A 24,746-nucleotide genomic window follows, 5' to 3' on the forward strand; every position below is an offset into this window, starting at 1 on the left:
ATGTCCATGGATTGCTTCATCCTCGCGTTCGCGCTGCCCGTGGTCTACATCACCAGCATCTACAGCACGGCCGTGATGGTCAGCATTTTCATCGACCAGGTGCGCAGGCCCAACAGCATGGGCTCCATCGTCGCGTTCTCGTTCGTACTCATTATCTGGGTCACCTTCATCGCCGGTGCGTGCACGCTCTTGTGCTGCTTCACCGTCTCGCTGCCGGCGGTGCGTCGGTGCCTGGCCTCCGTCCCCGGGGCACTCCGTGGCGCGGGCCGACTTCTCTGCCTTCCGTCCGGTGCTAGCGCCGGGCTACGGCGCGGAAGCGACGGCGGCGGCGGCAGCGCTCTGCCGCTGGACCAGACACCGAGTCACATGCCCGTGCTGGCCCGGGAGCAGCCGGTGCATGGTGGCGCGCGGGTGGCGCCGGCGTATGACATCCTGGCGTACGAGCAGCCGGAGGGCGCCGGCGGGTCGAAGTGCGCGGTCTGCCTCGGAGAGGTGGAGAAGGGGGACACAGTGAAGCGGCTGCCGGTGTGCCTGCACATGTTCCACTAGCAGTGCGTCGACCCGTGGCTCCAGCAGCACTCGACGTGCCCGGTGTGCCGGTGCAACCTCTTCGCGCCATTGCCGGCCCAAATGGTATGACGCTGGTAATGAGAGATAATTGAGCACAGAGAACTCAAAGACGTGAATGTACTACAGCAGTGTTAGTAATTACTGGTAGCACGCTGCGACCTCCGAGTGAGGCTTCTGACGTCAGAAGCGTGTAACTGCACATTGTCTTTTGGATATCACAACAATCCAAACCCACACATTAAGTCAATGAATCAATCAACAAGTTGAGCAAAAGGAAGCAAAGCTTACGGTATCGCACAACATCTCATCCTCCATGAGTAGCTCGCCATCCTTTGTACTCTAAAAAACGACATAGCGTTTGAAAATAATCTCAATGGCATTTGACCGAACACCTGCCAGGCGTCGGTACTAAAAACCGCGCTATTGCTACATAGTTATCGGTAGCGCGTGTTCCGTGGCCTGTGCTACTATTGTGGCCAGCCCCAGGGGACATAGTGGGGGCCACCTGGTAGTAGCGCGGCCTACCGGGCCCACGCCGCAACTAACGTATACTTGTAGCGCCGTTTTTGGGCCCGCGCTCCTGCTAAATAGCAACAGTGCATGCTTGCTATATCGCGCTATTTCTAAGCATCTATCTATAAGGTATTTTCTAATAATGTTACGTCACCCTATTATACTTGCTCTTAGGGAATAACATGAAGTGCGTGGAATTTGAAGCGAAAAATAGCCAACCATGATGCATGTTTCTCTGATAAGGAGAGGAGGTGGAGGAAGCAGCGGTGGCGAGCGGGGATAGGCGGGGAAGCGCTGACGGGTCACCGGAGCGAATGGAGAAGGTGCAGGCGACGGCGCCAGCGCCTGGAGGTCTCTCATGTCTAGCGGTTGGCGAAGTTGCGCGCGAGTTGTCGCTATCCAGCGGGCGCAGCAAATACACCACGCACGATGCCATTTTCTCCGTGCGCTGAATCAATTTTATCACACGAGCAATTATTGTGCGCCCGATGGAGCGGGCGTATCGGCCCCGCGCGTGCAATAATGCGGTTTTTTCAGCCTGCGGCTTATTCCTAGCACCTGTTGAAGATGTTCTTAGTGGGCCTAATAAAAAGGACGAGGCTCACGTCCCAATAAACCCGGACAGAAGGAGTAGCTGGCTAGTCACGCGTGCATGCATGTGCCATCGATGCATGAAGTATAATATTTTATTCTTGTGTCAGTTTCCTATACATTTTAGTCTAATCTTTGTAGGCATATATGCCCATGCTAATTTGTGAGATGTATAATGGAAGGACCACGTACGACCTCATCTTGCGACGACAACAACTTGAGGTAGGGATCTTGATCATGCATGAAGTCTGAACTCTCTGGATAAAAAGATCACTCAAAAGTCAAAACTCATACAGCACAGCAGGTTGGTGTAGAATGGAAATTAACCTGAATATGCAACGACACATCCATGATTGGGCGTGGTTATGCTTACGCGCCAGGGAAGAAAGCCACGCTAGATTTGGTTCGGAACCGCGCGTGGTATTGACATGCGGCGACCGGTTGTATGAGTTTCTTATGCTTTGCACAGTTCCAGACATACATACACCGGTTTGGTTGTACGCTTGCTGTCTCAATCTCATCTGGTTTCACCATTGCGAGTCGAAGTAATTTCCAGAAAGACAGAGAGAAGCATAACTTCCACTGGTATCCTAGATAAATCATCACCGTGATAGTGGTGGTATGCCTGAAAAAAAAAAGGCAAAGCCTTCGATCTAACAGTTTCGAAGGACCTCATACTGCCGAAAAATCCCAAAAAAAAAAAATCCAAGAAAATGTGTGAAGTCTAAACATCCTAGGTTTAAAAATCTTAAGATCTAGCCTAGGTTTAAAAATATTTACTTGACGGAACTGTCAACTCCTCGGTATCCGAAAACAAGAACAACTAGCCGTGCAAATTTGACATTCAGATCGAGTAGTTTTACGAGCTTGAGAAGTAGTATAAATACACTCAGATCGTGTAGCCAGAGTATGCATCCTCTTCCCAAATCCCAATCCATCATAGATCGAGTGCAGAAAATGTCTGCCCGAGCCGAACTTTTCGACACTACTCCCAAGAAGCATGTGTTCCATCGTGTCATCGTCTCGTCGCTCGTCCTGCTGCTGTCATGCACGTTGGCGAGCGGCGAGCAAACCCCGCACAAACCACTGGTCACCAAGCTCGCCAAGGACCCCATCACATCTCTATACACCATCACCATCAAGGCCGACAAGTCGCCGCTCCTCCTCGACCTCACCGGCCGCTCGTCTGGTCGACGTGCCCACCCCCACCGTCGTCGTCATCGCACACCACTGTGGCATGCCAGTCCGGTCCGTGCGGCGGCGCGGCCAGCCAGCAGTGCCCACGCCGCGGCCCGCACGTGGAGCCGGGGTCGGGATGCGCCTGCGCCTGCAACCCGGTCACCCGCGACTGCTCCACCGGCGGCCTCACGAGCTTCGTCATGTCGGCCAAGACCACCGACGGCGCCATGGAGCTTCTTCCGGAAGAGTCGTTCGCCGTAGCCTGCTGAGGTCGCTCCCCGCGGGCGCCACCGGCGTCGCGGGGTTCTCCCGGCGCCCGCTCTCGCTGCCGTCGCAGCTCGCCGCCCAGCGCGGCTTCGGAGGTAAGTTCGCCCTGTGCCTCCCCGACTTCGCGACCTTGGGCTACGGCGACGTGCCTCCGGACCCGTACTTCACCCCGCTCCTCACCAACCCGGTGAACGCTGCCGGCTACTACATCCCTGTCAAAGGCATCTCCGTGTCGTGGCACGAGGTCGACGCTCCAGCGGCCCTGCTCCGCGGCGCGCTCGACCTCGACGCCGCCACCGGCCGCGGCGGCGTCGTGCTGAGCACCGCCACGCCGTACATGATCATGCGTCCCGACGTGTTCCGCGCGTTCGCCAAGGCGTTCGACGCCGCCATTACTAGGTACTCATCCTTTCATCGTGAACCACGTCGCCATCACTGGCAAGTAGGAGTACTAAGCTCGCTGATGGATGGCTGCCGAAAATGGCGTACGTGCAGGGGGAAGAATCCGACGAGCACGGTGAAGCGGGTGGTGCCGGCGCCGAAGCCGTTCGAGCTGTGCTACAAGGGCGGGTTCCCGACGACGCTGAAGCGGCCGGTGAGCCGCGACGTGCCGCGCATCAACCTGGAGCTGGGCGGCGGCGCCACGGGGAACTGGACGCTGTTCAACGACAACTACATGGTGCAGGTGGACGGGGCGACGTGCCTGGCGATCCTGCCGGTGGGGCCCGGCGGCATGCCGGTGGACGGCGAGCCGGCGGTGGTGATCGGCGGGAAGCAGCTGGAGAACAACCTGCTGGTGTTCGACCTGGAGAAACAGGTGCTCGACTTCCGCATGTCCAGTTGCAGAAGCACCAGTTTCTTCGGAAACTAAAAAATTACAGTCACTTCAATTTCAGGCGGACCAGCCACAACTTTCACTGTGCTTGTGTAGTTGTAATAAACGTGTATCTTTTGTACTTTTCGAGCTAATTGGACCATATGTACTTCATCCGTTTCTTTTTAGTCTGCATATAAGATTTGACCGAAGTCAAACTTTGTAAAGTTTGATAAATTTTGTAGAAAAAATTATCAACATCTACAATAGTAAAGCTTGACCAAAGTTGGAGTTTATGCAACTTGTGCTGCATTGTGCAACTTGTGTGTCCATCTGTGCAACTGACAGAAATTAGCTTTGATGGTTTAGCTTGATAATAAAAGGTGCTTTCCAAATTTGTTTTTGTGTTATTAGTTGCAAATTCACTACCGATTGGTGTGTTCGTTCCACTTCCTCTGTTGTATATGCAGGTGGAGAGAGAGAAAAATGATTGATCTCAACAAGCTTCCTCACGACCTAAGTGAGCTGTCACACGATGTAACATCGGAAGCTCTCCTTGTCGATGGTGTATATTATGTGCAGCTTGTGTGTTGCACACAGCCGGATCCTCGCAGGGATATCTATAGATGATGATGGTGTTGTAGGGCAGTCATCGGACGCTACTACGGCCCGTCGAATCACTATTCCTATAATTGTTTCCGTGCAGCCATAGAGCTATACTCTAATTGACATAGACACCTCGAGAGCTATTGCTGGACCTTCCGAGACTGAACCCGAAGTAGGTGATGTTGGCGGTGGTGCACATGGTGACGAAGATGATGAGGCTTGGTCCCAACCAAGGGAGTCGTATGTGGGTTTGGGATTTAACAGTTTGCAAGGTGCTTGGGAGCATTACAACTCCTATGCCCTAAGAATTGCATTCTCCGTCAAGATGAACACGTTTGAGGCGATCTACTTTTACCGGCAAGTTGGAAAATAATAGTTTGTTTGCAACAAGTTTAGGAAGCCAAAAGTTGATGATGGGGGAGCAGAGATTGCCCATGTGCTAGATCCTATACGAGATACCAAAAGTGTTGGTGATGACAAAGAAATGGATGATGAGCCCATCTTTGATGAAGGTGGGAGTGATCGTAAGAAATAAAAAACAGAAATGAGAGATGGTGGTGAAGTTGAAGGATGGGCGATGGGAGGTAATCCACTTTGAAGGTGATCATAACCATCTATTGGTCAACATGCCATCAATCTTACCGCCTGTGCAGGCATGCAGGGTGAGGTGTGTGGCTAGCTAGCCGTCGGTGTCAAAACCGGCAAATCTCGGGTAGGGGGTCCCGAGTTGTGGATCTTGGATCAATGGAGGTTCAGGCCCTCTCTAAGAGGTAAAACCCTATGTCCTGCTTGATTATATTGAAGTGTATATGAGGATTACAGAGTCGATCTACCACGAGATCAGATGAACTAAACCCTAGGCGAGTAGGATGATGGTTGTTGCTCTAGCTTCTACGAACTAAACCCTCTAGTTTATATAGACACCAGGGGAACTAGGGTTATACACATGGCTAGTTACAAGGAAAGGATAAACATGCCGATTCTTCTTATCTTGACTTGGAGGACACACCAAGGCTTCCTGTCCGGATACGGAGTCTCCTCATAGTTCGGCCTCTTAGCACTGGTAATGCGGCCCAGCTGTCCAGCCCACGAGGGATAGGCCGGCAGGCCGAGGATCCCCTAATCCAGGACTCCCTCAGTAGCCCCCGAACTAGCCTCCAACGCCGGTGATTCATCGCGTCTTGAGATCTTGATATACCCGATGTCTCCGGCTTGCGGGGTGAGTTCCTCTCCTTCTTCATGTTCGGCACCACCTCCTTTAGCCAGGTTCCCAGAGCTGCTAAGCTAGAGTTCGGCCATGTGCTAACTGGGTAATGTACGGAATCCGAACTGCAGATGTCGATTAGCCTCGAAGGCCAACCGCCCAAGTGTGAATAGTGCCCTTGCCTGACAATTTTTGGGCGAAGGGTCACACGTGTTCATAAACATCGAACCGTTGAGAAAGCTCGATTCGCGATTTGAGGTGGCGCCCCTATTGGCACATCCCATCGAGGTGGAGATCGTGCCCGTCCTTTAAGGGATATGATCAATGATTTCAATTCCCCCACTTGCACATAACGTCGCGATTATATCGGGAAGTGACGAAGCCTGTGGCACAGTTAAATGACTGTTGGTTTTCATGGTAGTTTATAAAAGGGGAGTGGCCACCGCTAATCGGGTACGCCTTCTCCACACGGTAGGCCATCCAATATGTCCTTGAGCTCTTTAATAGATACATGTACCTCCTCTACTGAACTATAAGCGCTAGCTGCTACTTGATGCTAAATGTTGTTGACCATGGTGTCATGGCGGTAGCCAGAGTGAGCGACATTTCAAAGAACTTTTCGATGACATATTTTTTATGACATATAACCCATTTAATATTCACCAAAATTATAAGTCAATGTTGGACAAAAAACATAGTGACCTTACTAAAACCGAGGGAGAGAGTAAGAGATATTTTCCCCATACACTACCAGAAAATTGTTGCCTCAAATAAAGTCACAGTTCAATGTCGTCAAACGAGAGAGAGAGTAAGAGACAAACTTTCTTTTGTTATTTTAGTTTCAAGTACTTTTGATTGATAATATGGCAAAATTTTCTATTACTAATTGTTTGGGTGATGCAAATCAGTTATCTTACTTAATCTTTACCAGAAGTTGGATCATAAAGCTTTATTTATCTATCTGCCCCCTCTCTACATTTCCATCCAGAGATATATATTGTCTATTACCGGGTTAGCTTTTATTTTGAGCCTATCTTGTTAGCTAAACGGAACCAGGTGGGCTGTGGCAAGCCAGACTTCCTACCACTATCAAGATCAAGCCAACAATGGCCTTCTCGGCCCATCATGTGGGATACAAATATATTGAAATGAAACTAATGGTGCCCTGCACACAAAATTGAAATGAAAATAATGGTGCCCTGCACACAAATATATTGTCTATTTTCATTATCAACATTGTTGTCAGGACTCCGATCCTAAGTCACACAGATCTAGCATTAACACATCATATCACTTTGCGGCCTCACGCACGGTATCCCCACAGGTGCCACTGTGATAGCCTGGCTTATTAGGGATGATAGACTACTCATATCAATAAGGAATTCCTTATTTTCCGGGAGCCCATTCAGACAGAACTCCAAAGTTAAGCGTGCTCAGCTTGGAGTAATTTCAGGATGGGTGACCGACCGGGAAGTTGCTCTCGGGTGCGCACGAGTGAGGACAAAGTGCGCAGAAAAGACTAGTATTGATTTGTGGGGCCAGTCTAGATCCCGCTAGGAGTAACGACCACCGGCGGGTGTGTCCGGGGCGTTACAGCCACCTTAGCTGGCCCGGGAACGTTTGCGCCTTTTGGCTCACGTATATGACAGTGTCGCTAGCATCCATATGACAGAGAACCCGGGCCGACATGACTATTCGTAAACCCAAGGTGGCACTAACTTATAGGGACATGCATACATGACCCAGCAACGAACGTGCCGTTCATCAGCGAGTGAATCCGGGCTGTAGCAGCTGGACTAACAGGACTCTGAAGAATCCGAGCTGTAGCAGGCTAACAGGACCCCGGTAGACACCGCGTGACATTTCTCCGAAGGGACAGACACAGGAACGAAGAAGGACACATGCAGGCCAGCCTAAGTGTTCCGGAGCATTAGCAAGCTACCATGGCTCAGTGGAAGCACTAGGAAACATTTCCCGGTAAGAGAGGCTACCAAGAATAAACAACTAGGTTGTCGGATCCCACACATACCAAGCATTTCAAATCATACACACAATATGCTCGATATGTGCAAATACAACATGGCATCATAACAAAACTCTACAACTCAAAGTATTTATTCATTAGGCTCAGAGGAGTCATACATTACAAACATGGGTCTCATGACCCAGCATTCAAGTCATAGAAGCAATAAGCACATGCGGAAGCTTAACTTGTCTGAGTACAGACAACTACAAATGAAAAAGGCTGAGAAGCCTGACTATCTACAAGACCCTGTCGAGGGCACAAGATCGTAGTTGAGGTAACAAGCTAAACGTCGAAGTCCACGCGGAACTACTAGTGAGACTAAAGTCTCTCTGCAAAAACATAAATTGAGCAAACGTGAGTACAAATGTACCCAGCAAGACTTACATCAGAACTAGCTACATATGCATTAGTATCAACAAAGGGGTGGTGGAGTTTGACTGCAGCAAGCCAGCTTTAACTCGGTGGCTATCCTGAACTACGACTGCAAGTAACTCTTTTGAGGTGGCGCACACTTGTCCACATATTCACCAAATCAATACACCACTATGGATCCGCTCCCGTCTCCCTACGAGAACACCATCCATAGCACTCATGCTTATCTTGCGCATTTTAGAGTATCCACTTTCACTTGTCTATGAACTGTACAGGCAACCCAGAAGTCCTTCACCGCGGACACGGCTATTTGAATAGATCATTTATAACCCTGCAGGGGTGTACTTCTTCACACATGTTACCACCACTTAGCGTCTGCACACGACATGTGCTCGGCGGACTTCAAGCGAAAGTCGACGTGGGTGTAGACCACGACCTGACTAACCTCACAAGTCCCTAGTCCAGGTTTATCGCCTATTCAGGTTCCATCCGCAGGGAGTCCGGCCGAGGTTTCCACTACGGCCCGGAACGATGTGTGCAGGGTTCCCCAGGCACCAAACGGGAGACTCGGTACACCGGGCCACGTGCCTACTACATCACAGCCGACCCCTCGGGTCAGCGCTGCGCACGACCTCTTAGGATACTACAAACACAAGAAACTACTTGCAACTCCTGGACAGAGGACAGGGGGGTTAATAAGTCGAGCGGGGTCATATTTAAGGGCCCAACGTGTGGTAGTAGTTGTTCATGGATCACAAACACAGAACTCAGTTCCTAAGGACGGTTTCAATGAGACAACCCACCATGTACTCCTACATGGCATCTCACCGCTACCTTTACCAAATCGTTCACACACTTAGCTCTCAACAGTAGGACATGCTCACCACATTCCAATTCATCCCGATGAATCAGACCTGACTCAACTCTAAGCAGTAGCTGTAGGATATATGCCCTAGAGGCAATAATAAATGATATTATTTATCTCTGAGTTCATAATTATGTTTATGTTCCATGCTATAACTGCAATGATTCTCGAGTCTGCAATATCCACGAGGCTCGGAGGAAGACTCATATGCACGTGTGGAATAATAAACGGTAAGAAGTATTCCTAGTCTGGCCTCTAAGACTAGCTCAAGTGTTGCATGATGGTTCTGTTTTCCTGATCATGGGCATGTCTATGCCAGCAATTTTGAGGGCACAATGTTAAGAGAACATTTGTGTTGAATCGACCCGGATTGATGTTATGCTAAGAGATTCATTCGTCACAAGTTAATGGTGCATAACACAGAGATGGTTAACGCTTGCATGATTCCTTAGACCATGAGAGTATCGAGTTTCTTCATGCTTGCTTCATGAACTTTGGGGTTTGTTAAACGTCATCCGTAAATGGGTGGCTATTACGCCGGCTTACGGGTTCATGGAAAAGTGTGTCAAGTAACTTGATAGCTCAAGATTGGGATTTGCTCCTCCGACGATGGAGAGATATTCTCGGGCCCTCTCGGTATTACGGTATCCATCATCGTCTGGCCAGACATAGTGTGATTTGATCACTGGGATGCCGGAACACGGAAACGAGAAAAGAGAACAAAACCGGTAACGAGGTAACTAGCATAGTGGACAAGTTGTTGATCCACGGGAATGCCAACATGTCTCACCTCGGGTATTTGTAACATATCGCGAAGCAACGGGAATAGCACACGACAACTGGAGGTTCACTCGAATATTTATTCGTGTGGGTATAGGGGTCAATATGGGTGTCCACGGCTCCGATGTTGATCATTGATCGGAAGGGGTTCCGGGTCATGTCTATACTTCACCGAACCTATAGGGTCACACGCTTAAGGGTCATCTATCTGCTGAATACTAGACAGGGACTGAGAGAAAATCACCGAAAAAGTTTCGGACACCGAAAAGTTTCGTACAGCGAAATCGTACCGCAGAGAGAGGTCATCGGATAAGTTTCGATGATACCAAAAAGTTGTTTCGGGATACACCATTAAGTAAAATTGGTTTCGGAACATGCCTGATAATTCTTGGAGGATGCCAGAATCATTCTGGAAGCTTTTTGGAAATTTTTGAGATAAAAACCGGAAATGCTCCGGAGCTGCCGGAGCCACTTCAGATGCGTTTCGCAGATGAAAATCACTAAAACCGGAATTGTTTAGGAATGCGTTGAAAATCATTTTAGTGGGTACTGGAAATGTTCTTAGCCCACATAAATATTTTCAGTTCGATCAGACGCTGAAAAATGTCATCGTGAATAGTGAAAATCAGCTTTATGGTTACTTTATGGAAAGCCACCTTTTGGGGCTTTGCTCCAAAAGATCTTGGGGATGACATGGATGGATAGGAGCCATTTTTTGGGCCCCTCATGGGGGTGTGGCCGGCCACATGGGGTATCCCCCATTGGGGACCCTCTTGTTCATTGGTTTCACTCCTAGGTCCTTGTGGAAGGACTTCATTCATGTGCATTTTGGGTTTTTTGTGAAACTACCCTACCCCCTTGGGATTTCCTATAAATAGAGGTGGAGGGGCAGCCCTCCACACTCATCCCTTGCTCTCATACACATGCCATGCATTATTTGGCTTCTTCTCTCCCTCCCACGAAAAGAGTTTCGTAGAGTCGTAAGGCTGTCTGGGTTCCGGCAGGAACTATTTCTGGACGGCGAAGCCCTACCGGATAGATGACACCGTATGTGTGCAACTCTGTAGAGAGATCGTAGTTTCGGTCTTAGTTCGTGAGTGCCTCCCGAAGGGCTGTCTGTGTGACTGTCCGAGTTTCGAAGGTCCTCCCGAAGGGCTGTCCGAGTGACCGTTCGAGTTTCGAAGGTCCTCCCGAAGGGCTGTCCGCGACACCGTCCGGGGGGGGGGGGCTGTTCGACCGCCTCCCGGAGGGTTGTCTGAGGAGCAGATGAGGGTATACATCCTCGCGGTTGGGAGGTTGTAAATCCTAGTTGCGGGGATCTGCACCGCCGATCGTCATCGACTCTACTTCCCGCTGCGCTACGAGTCGGTAACGAAAAAGATCAAACCATGTATGCAGTCTCCATAGTGGTCCTGGGCTGGTGCGTAGGTCGGAAATTTTTTGTTTTCTGTTGTGTTACCCTACAGTAGTAGGCATGACAACAAGCATGAATGAGTAGGCACATCAGGGCTCAAACAACTCCTACTCATGCTAGTGGGTTTCATCTATTTACTGTGGCAATGACAAGTCATGCACAGGAAAGGGGTTCAACTATCGCAGCATGTAACAGTTGAAACGTTGTTTTCCTAATGCAGCAAAAGAGAGCAAGAGCGAGAGAGTGGGATTGTATCGGAATGAACAAGGGGGTTTTTCTTGCCTGGCACTTCTGAAGATAGTATAGTTCTTCATCGGTGTCATCGATCTCATCGTCGAAACTACGTCCACTGAGAAGGGACAAATACCGGCAAACAAAGAAAGAACACAATCAATGCAATGCAACAATATGATGCATGATCATGTCATGGCAATATGCTGTGATTTGGGCTAATGCAACAGAAAGTCATTTTGATAGAAGTGGAATTCAAAGCTAGATCAAATTCCAACTCCAAATCCATTGTCAAATTTGTCCTAATCATGTTTCATCCTAAACAGTGAGGTTAACTTGCTCAATCATGCATGAAAATTGTACAGATGGATAGATTGGATTTTTCTGATCATTTTTCATATATAAATCTTTTCATTTTGAGCTATAGATTATTTTCTATGATTTATTAAAGTTTAGGCCTTTTTCTGGAATTTCCTGGATTATTTTTAATCCAGAAAATGATTAACTGCGTCAGTACTGCGTCACTGTGATGTCAGCAGGTCAACGGGGCGGTCCAGGTCAAACCTGGCCGGTGGGTCCCATGTGTCAGTTACTGTGGCTAATCCTAATTTAATTTAAACCTAAACTGGTTTAGTTAACAGGGTTGGCCCCACGCGTCAGTGACCCAGGGCAGTCAAATCCGGTCAGCGGGGTCAAACCGCCGGCGAGGTCTGAGACGGCAGAGGGCTTCGGAAATCGTCCACAGAGCACCATTTGATGCGTGGTTTGCTCCTACGTGCTCCTGGGAGTGAGCTGCATCGAATGGAGGTAGCGGCTGGAGCTGGGGTGGCCTGAGTCGACGGCGGCGAGCACGAATGCGGCCGGCATTCGAGTGTTCGCGGGACCGGTGCTGCGGTGTGCAAACGAGCGCAGCGAGGCGCTAGGGAGGCTCTACGCGCGGCGGTGAGCATGTTGGACGCACGCCCGGGACCAAATGGTCACCGGAGCGTCACCGGCGACGAGCGCAGGCGGCGGCGCGTTCGGTCACAGGCGAGATGGCGGCTACGGCATGCAAACGAGGCAAAGGAGAGGGGGTTAGGGGGAGGAGCTCACGGTGGATGCGAGGAGATTCTTAGCGGGCTCGGGGATGCGTCGGAGAGGGCGCAAGGTCGTCGGCAATCTCGGCGGCCGAAGGAAGAAGACGACGAGGTAGCCGGCGATGCAGGGCGTCCGACGATGCTTGACTTGGCGAGTAGGTCGAGGACGTCGAGGCGGACCCCTTGGACATGTCGGCGAGGCGAGACAGTGGCGGTGGCGGTGGCCGCGGCAGCAGCAAGCGGCGGCGACGGCGTGTTCGATGGTGCTGCGGGGAGGGAGCTAGAGGAGAGGGAGAGAGCTCCAGAGTGAGGGGAGAGGCAGAGGGGGTCGAGGCCGTTCCTGTGGCGCGGAGACAGCGCGAGGGGGAAGCAGGAGGTGGAGCTCGGGCGCGCGCGCGTCGACACGCCTCTGCCTACTGGCAGAGGTTGAAGACGGTGGGGCTCCTGGTAGGCTGGGCTGCCAAGTGGGCTGCACAGGCAGGTAGGTCCAGGTAAGTTACAGGTAAGCTCTCTTTTCCTTTTGTTTCAGTTTTCTATTTCTTTTATTCTTTTCTGAATTAGTAAAAATACTAATCCATTTTGTAAAATCCTGAAAGTAATTGTGGGCAGTGTTTGGATTATTTCCAACAACCCACAACTAGTTTCAGAATTATTAGAGCATTTAAAAATATTTATAGGATTTAAATGCTCCAATTCGAATACGATATGAGTTAATTCGAAGATCCAGAATGTCCTAGAAATATATTCATCATTTTTGGCAGAGGTTTTAACCTTTATCAGAAATCATGAACATTTTCAAAGGGCATTTTGGGTTCTTTGAAAAAGATTTTGGATTGAACCTAGTTGAATTCCATTTGGTGCTAGGGTTTGAACATCCCCATTTCAAGTTTCAAATAAAAATAGACATGATGCAACAACCAAGCTAGTCCAAGTGCATAGCAAGGATAGGGACGTGACAACTCACCCCCACTAAACAAGAATCTCGTCCCGAGATTCAAGACGTGAGGTAAGAAGACAAAGGGGACACAAAGCCAACACAACCTTCACGAGCCAGGTTGCACTTCATAAGAACGTTGATTTGTTCATCATCTTTGTCTCGACGTCTTGCTCTGAGAACCCATCCAACATGACAACGAGAAGAAAGGGAAAACTCTAGAAGAATCAATCTTCTCGAAGATCGAGCAACTCACGATCAACTCACAGAATGAGACGTTGAAACATCTCTTGAGCTGAGACACAAAACACACATCATGGGCAATGGAAAGAAGCAGATGACAAGGGTTCAATTTTTTAGGCAACAATTCCACGCTTGAGTAAGATGGTGCATGGTTTCAAAGTAGCGAGGAGATAATTGCCGTGATTCCATAACGGGGCACCTTAGAAGAGGTGACTCGTTGGACTGTTCCCTTAAGTGGCAAAAAGAATTACTTTTGATCCATAGATCATTGAAACTCTTCATACCAGCCTAAGGCAATTTACAAATGATTGTTTGAAAGAATTCGAAAGAATGGCATACTCAATTTGGAAAGGAAACTATGGTTATAGAACAACTCGGCAAATGGAAGGCACATTCCAGTTGATACCAAGGATATAACCTAGTGACTGAGCGTGCTTTCAAGAACTTGAGCATTTCCATATTCATCAAGGTTTTACCAACATCCGTGCCGAGGATCGTGGCAACACATCATACTACACTGATGAATCATGATAGAGGATGCAGATACAAAAGAGGACAACACTTTCTCAGATTTTACCTTAGCAATGCCAAGGAACAAAACCTAGATGATCGACCGAGAGACATTTAGCACTCCGCTTCTAATGTTCTCCTTGATGTACTGGTTACCACGATCATGCTTAAAAGCATCAACATAGCCATCAAGTAAAGGTCGGACTTCGGAATACAAAGGATCCATAAGGAACAACTTCTATAATAAGTCACTCGAAATCCTCATGGAGAAGACAGTCAACTTGCTCGATCAAGATGCTACAATGATAGATCTTCCAGCTAGGTGTGTCGGCTAGAACATCAACCTTGTCGGGACCTACACAATAGATCTTGGAAAAGTTCCAACCATCATATTTGCCTGAGATTCAGATCTGGTTGGTAACATGATGTTCCAGACTCATCAAGTCTAGTAAGAAAAATGAAAGTTTGCAACACAAATCGACGAGATGGCATTGCGAGATTCTCGGGGAATGAACTACGATAGCAAGCTCCAAAGCATGAGCTGGTTCTGCTACACACATGTGAACATGTTGTCCAAGACAAGCATGACCACAGAGTAGTCTTACAATAAAACTCTACCGAGTTCAGGTGGGGAACCATCAAAGAGGATATAGAAGTCCTTACATAAGTCCGGATTAGCTCTTAAGAAGGAACTTCTTCTCCTTGAACAAATCAATCAGTCGCTTGGTGTGCTACGGAATACATATGGAATGGAGGTAATTAATCTACCAAACCAAAGAATACTTCGCACATGCATGACCAACTTGGGATGGTTCCAAAGGAAGCAAAACAAGCTTTCTCGAATTCACGGCGGCAACTTGCAGCAAATGCACGTGAACTTAGAGGAAGTCACTTCTTTCACCAAAACATATACCTCATGAATGGAGCACGAAGGCAATGTTTAAAACATTTCCAACACTATTTAAGGTTCAACATGAATCATGGACGAGATAAAATGCTGCTGATGGGCTCAACAACAAGTCATTGGGATTTCTATATAACTGGAATTTCCACAATTATGTGAACAGGGTGATAGCATTGGTCAGACCAAAAGATGTAATGGTGTATGCTTGAGGGATCAACCACGAGTAAGACAACATTATGAACATCGTTGGTTCTGATTTGACTTGACGATAGCCCATACTCAAGTCAAAGTTTTGACAAGGCAATAGATCCAACAACTGATCACGAGGACCAATCGATGGAGATATCATCTTTCTTCAACACACACACACACACACACAAAAAGATATACCTTTGGAATGAACTAAGTCAGATAAAGCTTTATCTTCCAACTCCCCAAGTTGTTGTTTAGCTCAACCGACTAGTTTAGGGTATCCAACACAGAATCTTGGAGAATGGGTGGTTTGGAGGAAAACCAACATGATCACGAACTCAACATAGCGGTCAGGTGACAACCTGGTAATACTTCCGAGAAGATATTCGGAACATCACGAACCATCGATATGTTACTAAGCTCGAGAACAATCTTGCATTTCAAAGCAAGACGATATGATCAAATAAGCAAGGGATTGAATAATCCTAACTCATTGATCGAAGAGTGCACCAGAAATAAGGACTAGGTAGCACAATCTATCTTAGAATGATGATTCAATAACCAACATGCTAAGAATGAGAATATTGTCCATTTACTACCAAGCAACGAGTTGCTCGGAGTATTGATTTCACACATCACAATTCACTTGTCGGCATTCCGGTTACAACAACATGAGGACCGAGGAATGAATGATGATGGTGAGAAGTATCACTGCATCAAGAATTCGTAAGAGATGGTGCAATTCTTATGATATTCTTGACGTAAATAGGGTAATACTCCAAGGTAGAACAGAACAAAAGGTGGTTTGGCATTTGATCTGCGGAATACAACTACTTTGATCCAATCCTAGAAAAGGATAAGGTACTGGAGTTTGTTTCTCCTAGTCATTCTGGAATAGAACGGACCGACGGACCATAAGAATAATAGGCATCGATAACACGAATGCACAACTACTCCTGACTATCAATTGATAGGTGAAGGTCGGAATATAACTGAAGAGGGACAACTCAAAGAACATATGATTATCTAAGTTGTGGATGCATAGATTAGTATGTCAAAATATTTCAACATATTTCTTCCGGATAACCCATGCAGAAAGGTAGGACTGGCAGATTCACAATATAGAATTGAGAACTCATCAAGAGCACTCTTATTGTGATCTTTTGCGTTCAAAAGAACTTCTGCCATAAGCAGTCCATGGTATTTGGAAGAAGGAAATACCACGGACCTCGAGGACTATCACAAAGGTTACTAATATCCTAAAGGAACTATCAAACACTACCAACACGAGATAAGTAGAGTGAATCTTGGGCTCAAGAACCCAGAAATAGAATGCCTACTAACTAAATGGCATCACGGGATGCTTTCGAGAATAATGGCCAGAATCATCACACTGGGGATACAAAGCATTGCTAGATTACTGAGTGGTTCTCTAAGACACCAAGGGTCATAATAATAGCTCCAACATATATGTCGAGGCAACAGAGTACCTCAACTCACCGATTAGTGTGGTTAAACTGGCCCAAAGAAACATCGGGAACGGAAAGAAGGGATTTGCAAATGCATCAGACTATTTAGAAACCTGGGATAACTCGGACAGCATAATGGTTGTAAATGCTCAAAAAGATTTAAGAAATCCTGCAAAATGGTGGCATAACCACTTAACATCACAATGTCAAGGTTCTGAGATCAACTGTCAACACACAGAAGTAGTAGGAACTGAACTGGGGCTTGAAACCAACATTCATATAAGTCTACAGATTAGCAACACGTGATCCTGATAGAAGATGAGAAGCCTAGTTCTTAATCCCCGTAGAAGAGAAGAGGATGACTCAGATCAGAAGGGCATAAGGTAAAGGAGTAAAAGAGCCTTACGTTCCCTTCCACAATCAATTCCCTTATATAACTAAAGCATTTCTAGACTCGACTTCGACCAGTTTGTCTTGGTAATCCTACACGCAGTAAGGCTCTGATACCAAAGCTGTCAGCACCCTGATCCTAAGTCACACCGATCTAGCATGTAACACATCATATCACTTTGCGGCCTCACGCACGGTATCCCCACGGGTGCCACCTTAACTGGCCCGGGACCGTTTGTGCCTTTTAGCTCACGTATATGACAGTGTCGATAGCATCCATATGACAGAGAACCCAGGCCGACATGACTAGTCGTAAACCCAAGGTGGCACTAACTTACAGGGACAGGCATACATGACCCAGCAAGGAACTTGTCGGTCATCAGCGAGTGAATCCAGGCTGTAGCAGTTGGGCTAACAGGACTCCGGAGAATCCGGGCTGTAGCAGGCTAACAGGACTCCGGTAGACACCGCGTGACATTTCCCCGAAGGGACAGACACAGGAACGAACAAGGACACATGCCGGCCAGCCTAAGTGTTCCGGAGCAGTAGCAAGCTAACATGGCTCAGTGGAAGCACTAGGAGACATTTCCCGGTAAGAGAGGCTACCAAGAATAAACAACTAGGTTGTCGGATCCCACACATACCAAGCATTTCAAATCATACACACAATATTCTTGATATGTGCAAATACAACATGGCATCACAACAAAACTCTACAACTCAAAGTATTTATTCATTAGGCTCTGAGGAGTCATACATTACAAACATGGGTCTCATGACCCAGCATTAAAGTCATACAAGCAATAAGCACATGCGGAAGCTTAACTTGTCTGAGTACAGACAACTACAAATGCAAAAGGCTGAGAAGCCTGACTATCTACAAGACCCTGCCAAGGGCACAAGATTGTAGCTTAGGTAACAAGCTAAACGTCGAAGTCCACGCGGAACTACTAGTGAGACTGAAGTCTCTCTGCAAAAACATAAATTGAGCAAACGTGAGTACAAATGTACCCAGCAAGACTTACATCAGAACTAGCTACATATGCATCAGTATCAACAAAGGGGTGGTGGAGTTTGACTGCAACAAGCCAGCATTGACTCGGTGGCTATCCTGAACTACGACTGCAAGTAACTCTTTTGAGGTGGCGCACACAAGTCCACATATTCACCAAATCAATACACCACTATGGATCCGCTCCCGTCTCCCTACGAGAACGCCATCCATAGCACTCACGCTTATCTTGCGCATTTTAGAGTATCCACTTTTCACTTGTCTATGAACTGTACAGGTAACCCAGAAGTCCTTCATCGCGGACGCGGCTATTCGAATAGATCATTTATAACCCTGCAGGGGTGTACTTCTTCACACATGTTTCCACCACTTAGCGTCTGCACACGACATGTGCTCGGCAGACTTCAAGCGAAAGCCAACGTGGGTGTGGACCATGACCTGACTAACCACCCAAGTCCCTAGTCCAGGTTTATCGCCTATTCAGGTTCCATCCGCATGGGAGTCCGGCCGAGGTTTCCACTACGGCCCCGAACGATGTGTGCTGGGTTCCCGAGGCACCAAACGGGCGACTCGGTACACCGAGCCACGTGCCTACCGCATCACAGCCCACCCCTCGGGTCAGCGCTGTGCACGGCCTCCAGCATACTACAAACACCAGAAACTACTTGCAACTCCTGGACAGAGGACAGGGGGTTAATAAGTCGAGCGGGGTCATATTTTAGGGCCCAACGTGTGGTAGTAGTTGTTCATGGATCACAAACACAGAACTCAGTTCCTGAGGACGGTTTCAATGAGACAACCCACCATGTACTCCTACATGGCCTCTCACCGCTACCTTTACCAAATCATGTTCACACACTTAGCTCTCAACAGTAGGACATGTTCACCACATTCCAATTCATCCTCGATGAATCAGACCTGACTCAACTCTAAGTAGTAGCAGACATGACAACACACATGAATGAGTAGGCACATCAGGGCTCAAACAACTCCTACTCATGCTAGTGGGTTTCATCTATTTACTGTGGCAATGATAGGTCATGCAGAGGAAAGGGGTTCAACTACCGCAGCATGTAACAGTTGAAACATTGTTGTCCTAATGCGGCAAAAGAGAGAAAGAGCGAGAGAGTGGGATTGTATCGGAATGAACAAGGGGGTTTTGCTTGCCTGGCACTTCTGAAGATAGTATAGTTCTTCATCGGTGTCATTGATCTCATCGTCGGAACTACGTCCACTGAGAGGGGACAAATATCGGCAAACAGAGAAAGAACACAATCAATGCAATGCTACAATATGATTCATGATCATGACATGGCAATATGCTGTGATTTGGTCTAATGGAACAAAAAGTCATTTTGATTGAAGTGAAATTCAAAGCTAGATCAAATTCCAACTCCAAATCTATTATCAAATTTGTCCTAATCGTGTTTCATCCTAAACAGTGAATTTAGCTTGCTCAAACATGCATGAAAATGGTACAGATGGATATATTGGATTTTTCTGATCATTTTTCATATATAAATCTTTTCATTCTGAGCTATAGATTATTTTCTATGATTTATTGAAGTTTAGGCCTTTTTCTGGAATTTCCTCGATTATTTTTAATCCAGAAAATGATTAACTGCATCAGCACTGCGTCACTGTGATATCAGCAGGTCAACGGGGCGGTCCAGGTCAAACCTGACCAGTGTGTCCCATGTGTCAGTGACTGTGGCTAATCCTAATTTAATTTAAACCTAAACTGGTTTAGTTAACAGGGCTGGCCCCACGCGTCAGTGACCCAGGGCGGTCAAATCCTGTTAGCGGGGTCAAACCCGTCGGCGTTAAGCCGCCGGTGAGATCCGAGATGGCAGAGGGCTTCGGAAATCATCCACGGAGCACCATTTGATGCGTGGTTTGCTCCTACGTGCTCCTGGGAGTGTGCCGCATCGAATGGAGGTAGCGGCTGGAGCTGGGGTGGCCTGAGTCGATGGCAGCGAGCACGGATGCGGCGGCCGGCGTTCGGGTGTTCGCGGGATCGGTGCTGCGGTGCGCAAACGAGCGCAACGAGGTGCTAGGGAGGCTCTACGCACGGCGGTGAGCATGTTGGACGCACGCCCAAGACCAAATGGTCACCGGAGCGTCACCGGCGACGAGCGCAGGCGGCGGCACGTTCGGTCATAGGAGAGATGGCGGCTACGGCATGCAAACGAGGCAAACGAGAAGGGGGTTAGGGGGAGGAGCTCACGGCGGATGCGAGGAGATGCTCAGCTGGCTCGGGGAGGCGTCGGAGAGGGCGCAAGGTCGTCGGCGATCTCGGCGGCCGAAGGAAGAAGACGACGAGGTAGCCGGTGATGCAGGGCGTCCGACGATGCTTGACTTGGCGATTAGGTCGAGGACGTCGAGGCAGACCCCTTGGACACGTTGGCAAGGCGAGGCAGTGGCGGTGGCCGCGGCAGCAGCAAATGGCGGCGACGACGTGTTCGGTGGTACTGCGGGGAGGGAGCTAGAGGAGAGGGAGAGAGCTCCAGAGTGAGGGAAGAGGCAGAGGGGGTCGAGGCCGTTCCTGTGGCGCGAAGACAACGCGGGGGGGAAGCAGGAGGTGGGAGCAGGAGGTGGAGCTCGGGCACGCGCGCGTTGTCATGCCTCTGCCTACTGGCAGAGGTTGAAGACGGTGGGGCTCCTGGTGGGCTGGGCCAGTTGGCTGGGCTGCCAAGTGGGCTGCACAGGCAAGTAGGTCCAGGTAAGTTACAGGTAAGCTCTCTTTTCCTTTTGTTTCAGTTTTCTATTTCTTTTATTCTGTTTTGAATTAGTAAAAATACTCATCCATTTTGTAAAATCCTGAAAATAATTGTGGGCGGTGTTTGGATTATTTCCAAAAACCCACAACTAGTTTCAGAATTATTAGAGCATTTAAAAATATTTATAGGATTTAAATGCTCCAATTCGAATACGATATGAGTTAATTCAAAGATCCAGAATGTCCTATAAATATATTCATCATTTTTGGCAGAGGTTTTCACCTTTATCAGAAATCGTGAACATTTTCAAAGGGCATTTTGGGTTCTTTGAAAAAGATTTTGGACTGAACCTAGTTGAATTCCATTTGGTGCTAGGGTTTGAACATCCCCATTTCAAGTTTCAAATAAAAATAGACATGATGCAACAACCAAGCTAGTCCAAGTGCATAGCAAGGCTAGGGACGTGACAATTGTAGTGCCCTTCCAGGCCCACAAAGCTTCAATCTTTGTGAGGAGAAGTGAGATTCGAGAATCAAGATCCAATCGAGGCAAACTTGAAAATTGAAATCCCGTTTGAGATCTTCATTGAGCTTGTTATTAATGATGTTATGGGAACTCTGAGATGGTTGGAGTCACCTGGGAGCATATAAGGTTTTGGATTTGCTCTAGGAACTGTATGGATTTGGAAATCACCTCAAGATCAACCGCCGGTAGTTGAGCTTGGACATTGTGTCAAAAGCTGAAGGAGAGAGGATAGGTCTTTGTGACTAAGTTTTTTCAACAAGAAGAAAGTAGAATCCTCACTGCCGCCTCAAGGATTTGAACTCCATGCATAAGCTCATTGTCTGTATGCTCCCTTTGGTTATTTATATGTGTGCCTTTACTAGTTTACTTGCTTGTTTAGAGATAAACCTAGCTTGTTAAATTTGCTTTTGCTAGCTTGCCTTGCCATATAAGTTCAATCACATAGTTTCATTTTGGATAATCTTTACACACCAGCAATTTCCCTAAAATCAGTGAATTGATAACAAACCGATAATCACCTATTCACCACCTCTAGAAAATGAACAAAAAAAGAGGGCTGAAAAGCCAAACTTCCACTAAAATTCTGATAGGGAGGGACACTTCATGGAGCGATACACATGGCTCTTGAAACAACCTGTACATGCCCTTGTGGAGTGCACCCTCCATGCGGTTGCGCTTAATCTGTATTCTATGAATTTCTAGATCTCACCATGTGGTAAAGAACTTCACTAAATAAATGCAATAAGTTGGGATTTCATGTAATTGTCATGTATAATACTTATGTCGATAATACTTTGATCTTCATTTATTTCGGTCTCATTGCAGATATTACTAAAATAGATACATAACACAAACCTCACACTAAATTTGCATACACCATAATACAATGTTCCGTAGGCTTAGCTAGCTGAGCAAGTTCATGGACAAGAGTGTTCGGCTAATCAATACTAGATAATTACACGTGCGTTTCAACGAGAGTATACATATTCTAATGGTTCAACATCAATCATGTTCGACATAAATCTTACGCTCGCCATATTCCTGATTTTGGTAGGATTTTATTTGATTTGAGTATGGGTAGGGAAAAGCAAAGGTAAAATTTGCTTTATGTAAGACTTTGTAAGGTTTAATTTGATTCGGGTATGGATAGAGGAAGGCGAGGAAAGTTTTCATTTGGTTAGGTTTGGTAAGATCTCATTTGATTGAGTTAATGCATGACGTGGGCGTGGGGCGGAGGAGAGCAGATGGCGGCGAAGGCAAGCATACAAGGATCAACTCCCCTTTAATAGTAGAGATTAATGATAGTTCATTTTGTGCATCCATGAATACCTTCACAACACACCACAGGATGTAGTTTGCATTACGAAGTATCCATACATTGTTGCCTCAAATAAAGTTACAGTTCAATCTCATCAACTATGATGTAACTTAATGTGGACATATCCTTGATGTACATGACCATCATGCCTTTGCAAGGGATATGGCCAACATAGCATAAGGACCTAACAAGTTGCCCTCCAGGCTCCAGTGACGCTCCGCGGCGCTCACAAATTCATACATGACATCTCCAAAATGTTGGACTAATATCGGCTCACATAAAGCTCTCAAGAGGTTGACGAACTTGCTTGGGGTGCTGAGAGCATTGTTCATATCGGTTGTAGGGTCATGCACTTGCATCTCCTTGATTGAAAAGGAGCCCTCTTCTTCAATGGTCTCTCTCACCTCTTTACTAGAAGGTTCATACACTGGCACATAAAAAGAATCGAACTTTTCTTTGTCGATCACACCCTATTAAGAATACCATAAAAACATGAGGTCAAATGTTTGCGCTCAATTGCAAAAGATAAAATGATGAATTATAATATATGAAGAAATATACCTCTGAGACCATGACACTTAGAATCTGAGATATAGTCCTTGAAAGGTAAGAGAATTTGGTGGCGGTTACATCAGAACGCCTCACTACTAGGGAAACAACCATTCGGCCTTTTGAGACCAATTCTTTGGCTCTCAGCTTCAGGAAATTTGTGAAATCTTTTCTAAACTGTTTTGCATAAGCCTCAAGCACTAAACGGTGTCTTTGACGCCTAGCATCCTTGTCCATGTCGTATGCTGGGATGAGATTCCTGAATAGATCTTCAGGAGCCTGCATAGATAATTTTTTGCTTAGAGAGTCGACTAGTATAATGTAATGGATTGATCGATCAAGCAGTATCACACTCAAACCTTTGAGAGCCAATGCAAACTGTTTGAAGAGCAGACAAGATGCAAAGAGTCACTAGTATAGAGGCGCTCGTAAAATGACCCCGGTGTGATACCAGTCACGACGACATGCTCGTTGCTTTGACGGAGCATGACTAGGCTCTTGACCACCGTGTTGAAGTCGTTGTTAGGGAGATCATTGAGGAGCAAACACACTTCCGGTGGTGGTCGTTAGACCTGAAAACAATGATCTTGGACCGCCTTGATGGCAATTGATACAAGTGTGAGCGCGTTTGGGCCAGTGGAGCAGCCCATGTCCGCGATCACCATCTTACCGGGCACCAAGGTGCTAGTGCTACTGCATAATTCAGCGATGGCCGCTTCAATTAGGGGTTTCATCCTCTTCTGCTCAGCTGTCTGCAATGTACTTGCACTTGTTAAGGAAATCCCTTTTCCTCGAAACGGAGGACATCCTCAGCACTACATCGATTGATGCAAGCACCCATAACTAAGAAAATCTAGTTTATTATTTTAGCTAAACAACGTGCATATAAACTTTCTAGTTTGTTCTTTCAAATACCAATACCCAAATTATTATGAACCGATAAAAAAAATCTAAATTTATGTAAGTTGTTGATGAGATAGTTTCGAGAAGTCGGTCGTCAACGCCAGGCCATATAACCATAACTTGCGAGACAATCAAGATATGAGAAGAAGGTACCTGAATACTAGAGTTGCGAGCATAGCTTGTTTCCCCTTGTCCCTGATTCATATGTACCATCTGCTTGGAGGCCATTGTTTGTTGGAGCAGAACTAAACCTCACCCCAAGATTTTATAGCTGCAATAACGAAGAATTAGCATGACAATGCTAAAAACGTGTTAGTAGTGGGAAAGGCCTACAAGTGCTATCCACACAAGTCATTTAGCACGTTTAGGCCACTATGGCCTTTAGTACGTTGTACTGTTGCATCCAGTGCTTCTTCGTGGCAAGTGACAAATGCGTGCAACAAACGCATGTGAAGCAGAGGGATCCTTCTATCATCTTCCTGGCTCTTGGACCATCGAAAAGACTAGAAACGGTGAGAAAAAGACCCAGAAAGTAAATAAACGGTAAAATAAAATTGAGCACTGCTACC

The 24,746-nt window shown here is 47.1% G+C and overlaps 2 protein-coding genes and 1 pseudogene across 2 annotated transcripts; 2 read left to right on the forward strand and 1 right to left on the reverse strand.

The window, feature by feature from the left end:
- LOC141021040 (uncharacterized) lies at positions 1-549 on the forward strand. The gene has a single exon (XM_073495969.1). The coding sequence runs from the start codon at positions 1-3 to the stop codon at positions 547-549; it is 549 nt and encodes a 182-aa protein (XP_073352070.1).
- A 2,082-nt stretch (positions 550-2,631) lies between these two features.
- LOC109738075 (chitinase CLP-like) lies at positions 2,632-4,182 on the forward strand (annotated as a pseudogene).
- An 18,686-nt stretch (positions 4,183-22,868) lies between these two features.
- LOC109738080 (S-adenosyl-L-methionine:benzoic acid/salicylic acid carboxyl methyltransferase 3-like) lies at positions 22,869-23,924 on the reverse strand. Its single transcript, XM_073512001.1, has 3 exons — positions 23,847-23,924; positions 23,287-23,553; positions 22,869-23,195 (listed from the first exon to the last, which is right to left on the reverse strand). The coding sequence occupies exons 1-3, from the start codon at positions 23,922-23,924 to the stop codon at positions 22,869-22,871; spliced, it is 672 nt and encodes a 223-aa protein (XP_073368102.1).
- Positions 23,925-24,746: the final 822 nt, after the last annotated feature.

This window comes from Aegilops tauschii, chromosome 3, assembly GCF_002575655.3.
Source record: "Aegilops tauschii subsp. strangulata cultivar AL8/78 chromosome 3, Aet v6.0, whole genome shotgun sequence".
Lineage (NCBI taxonomy): Eukaryota > Viridiplantae > Streptophyta > Magnoliopsida > Poales > Poaceae > Aegilops > Aegilops tauschii.

Bases quoted from the DNA above. Each gene is read 5' to 3' on its own strand.
- LOC141021040 (XM_073495969.1), top strand. From the start codon at position 1: ATGTCCATGGATTGCTTCATCCTCGCGTTCGCGCTGCCCGTGGTCTAC.
- LOC109738080 (XM_073512001.1), bottom strand. From the start codon at position 23,924: ATGGGCTGCTCCACTGGCCCAAACGCGCTCACACTTGTATCAATTGCC. The intron at 23,554-23,846 runs GTCTAACGACCA...TTATCTATGCAG, and splicing joins TCCAAGATCATTGTTTTCAG to GCTCCTGAAGATCTATTCAG. The intron at 23,196-23,286 runs GTATATTTCTTC...TATTCTTAATAG, and splicing joins TAAGTGTCATGGTCTCAGAG to GGTGTGATCGACAAAGAAAA.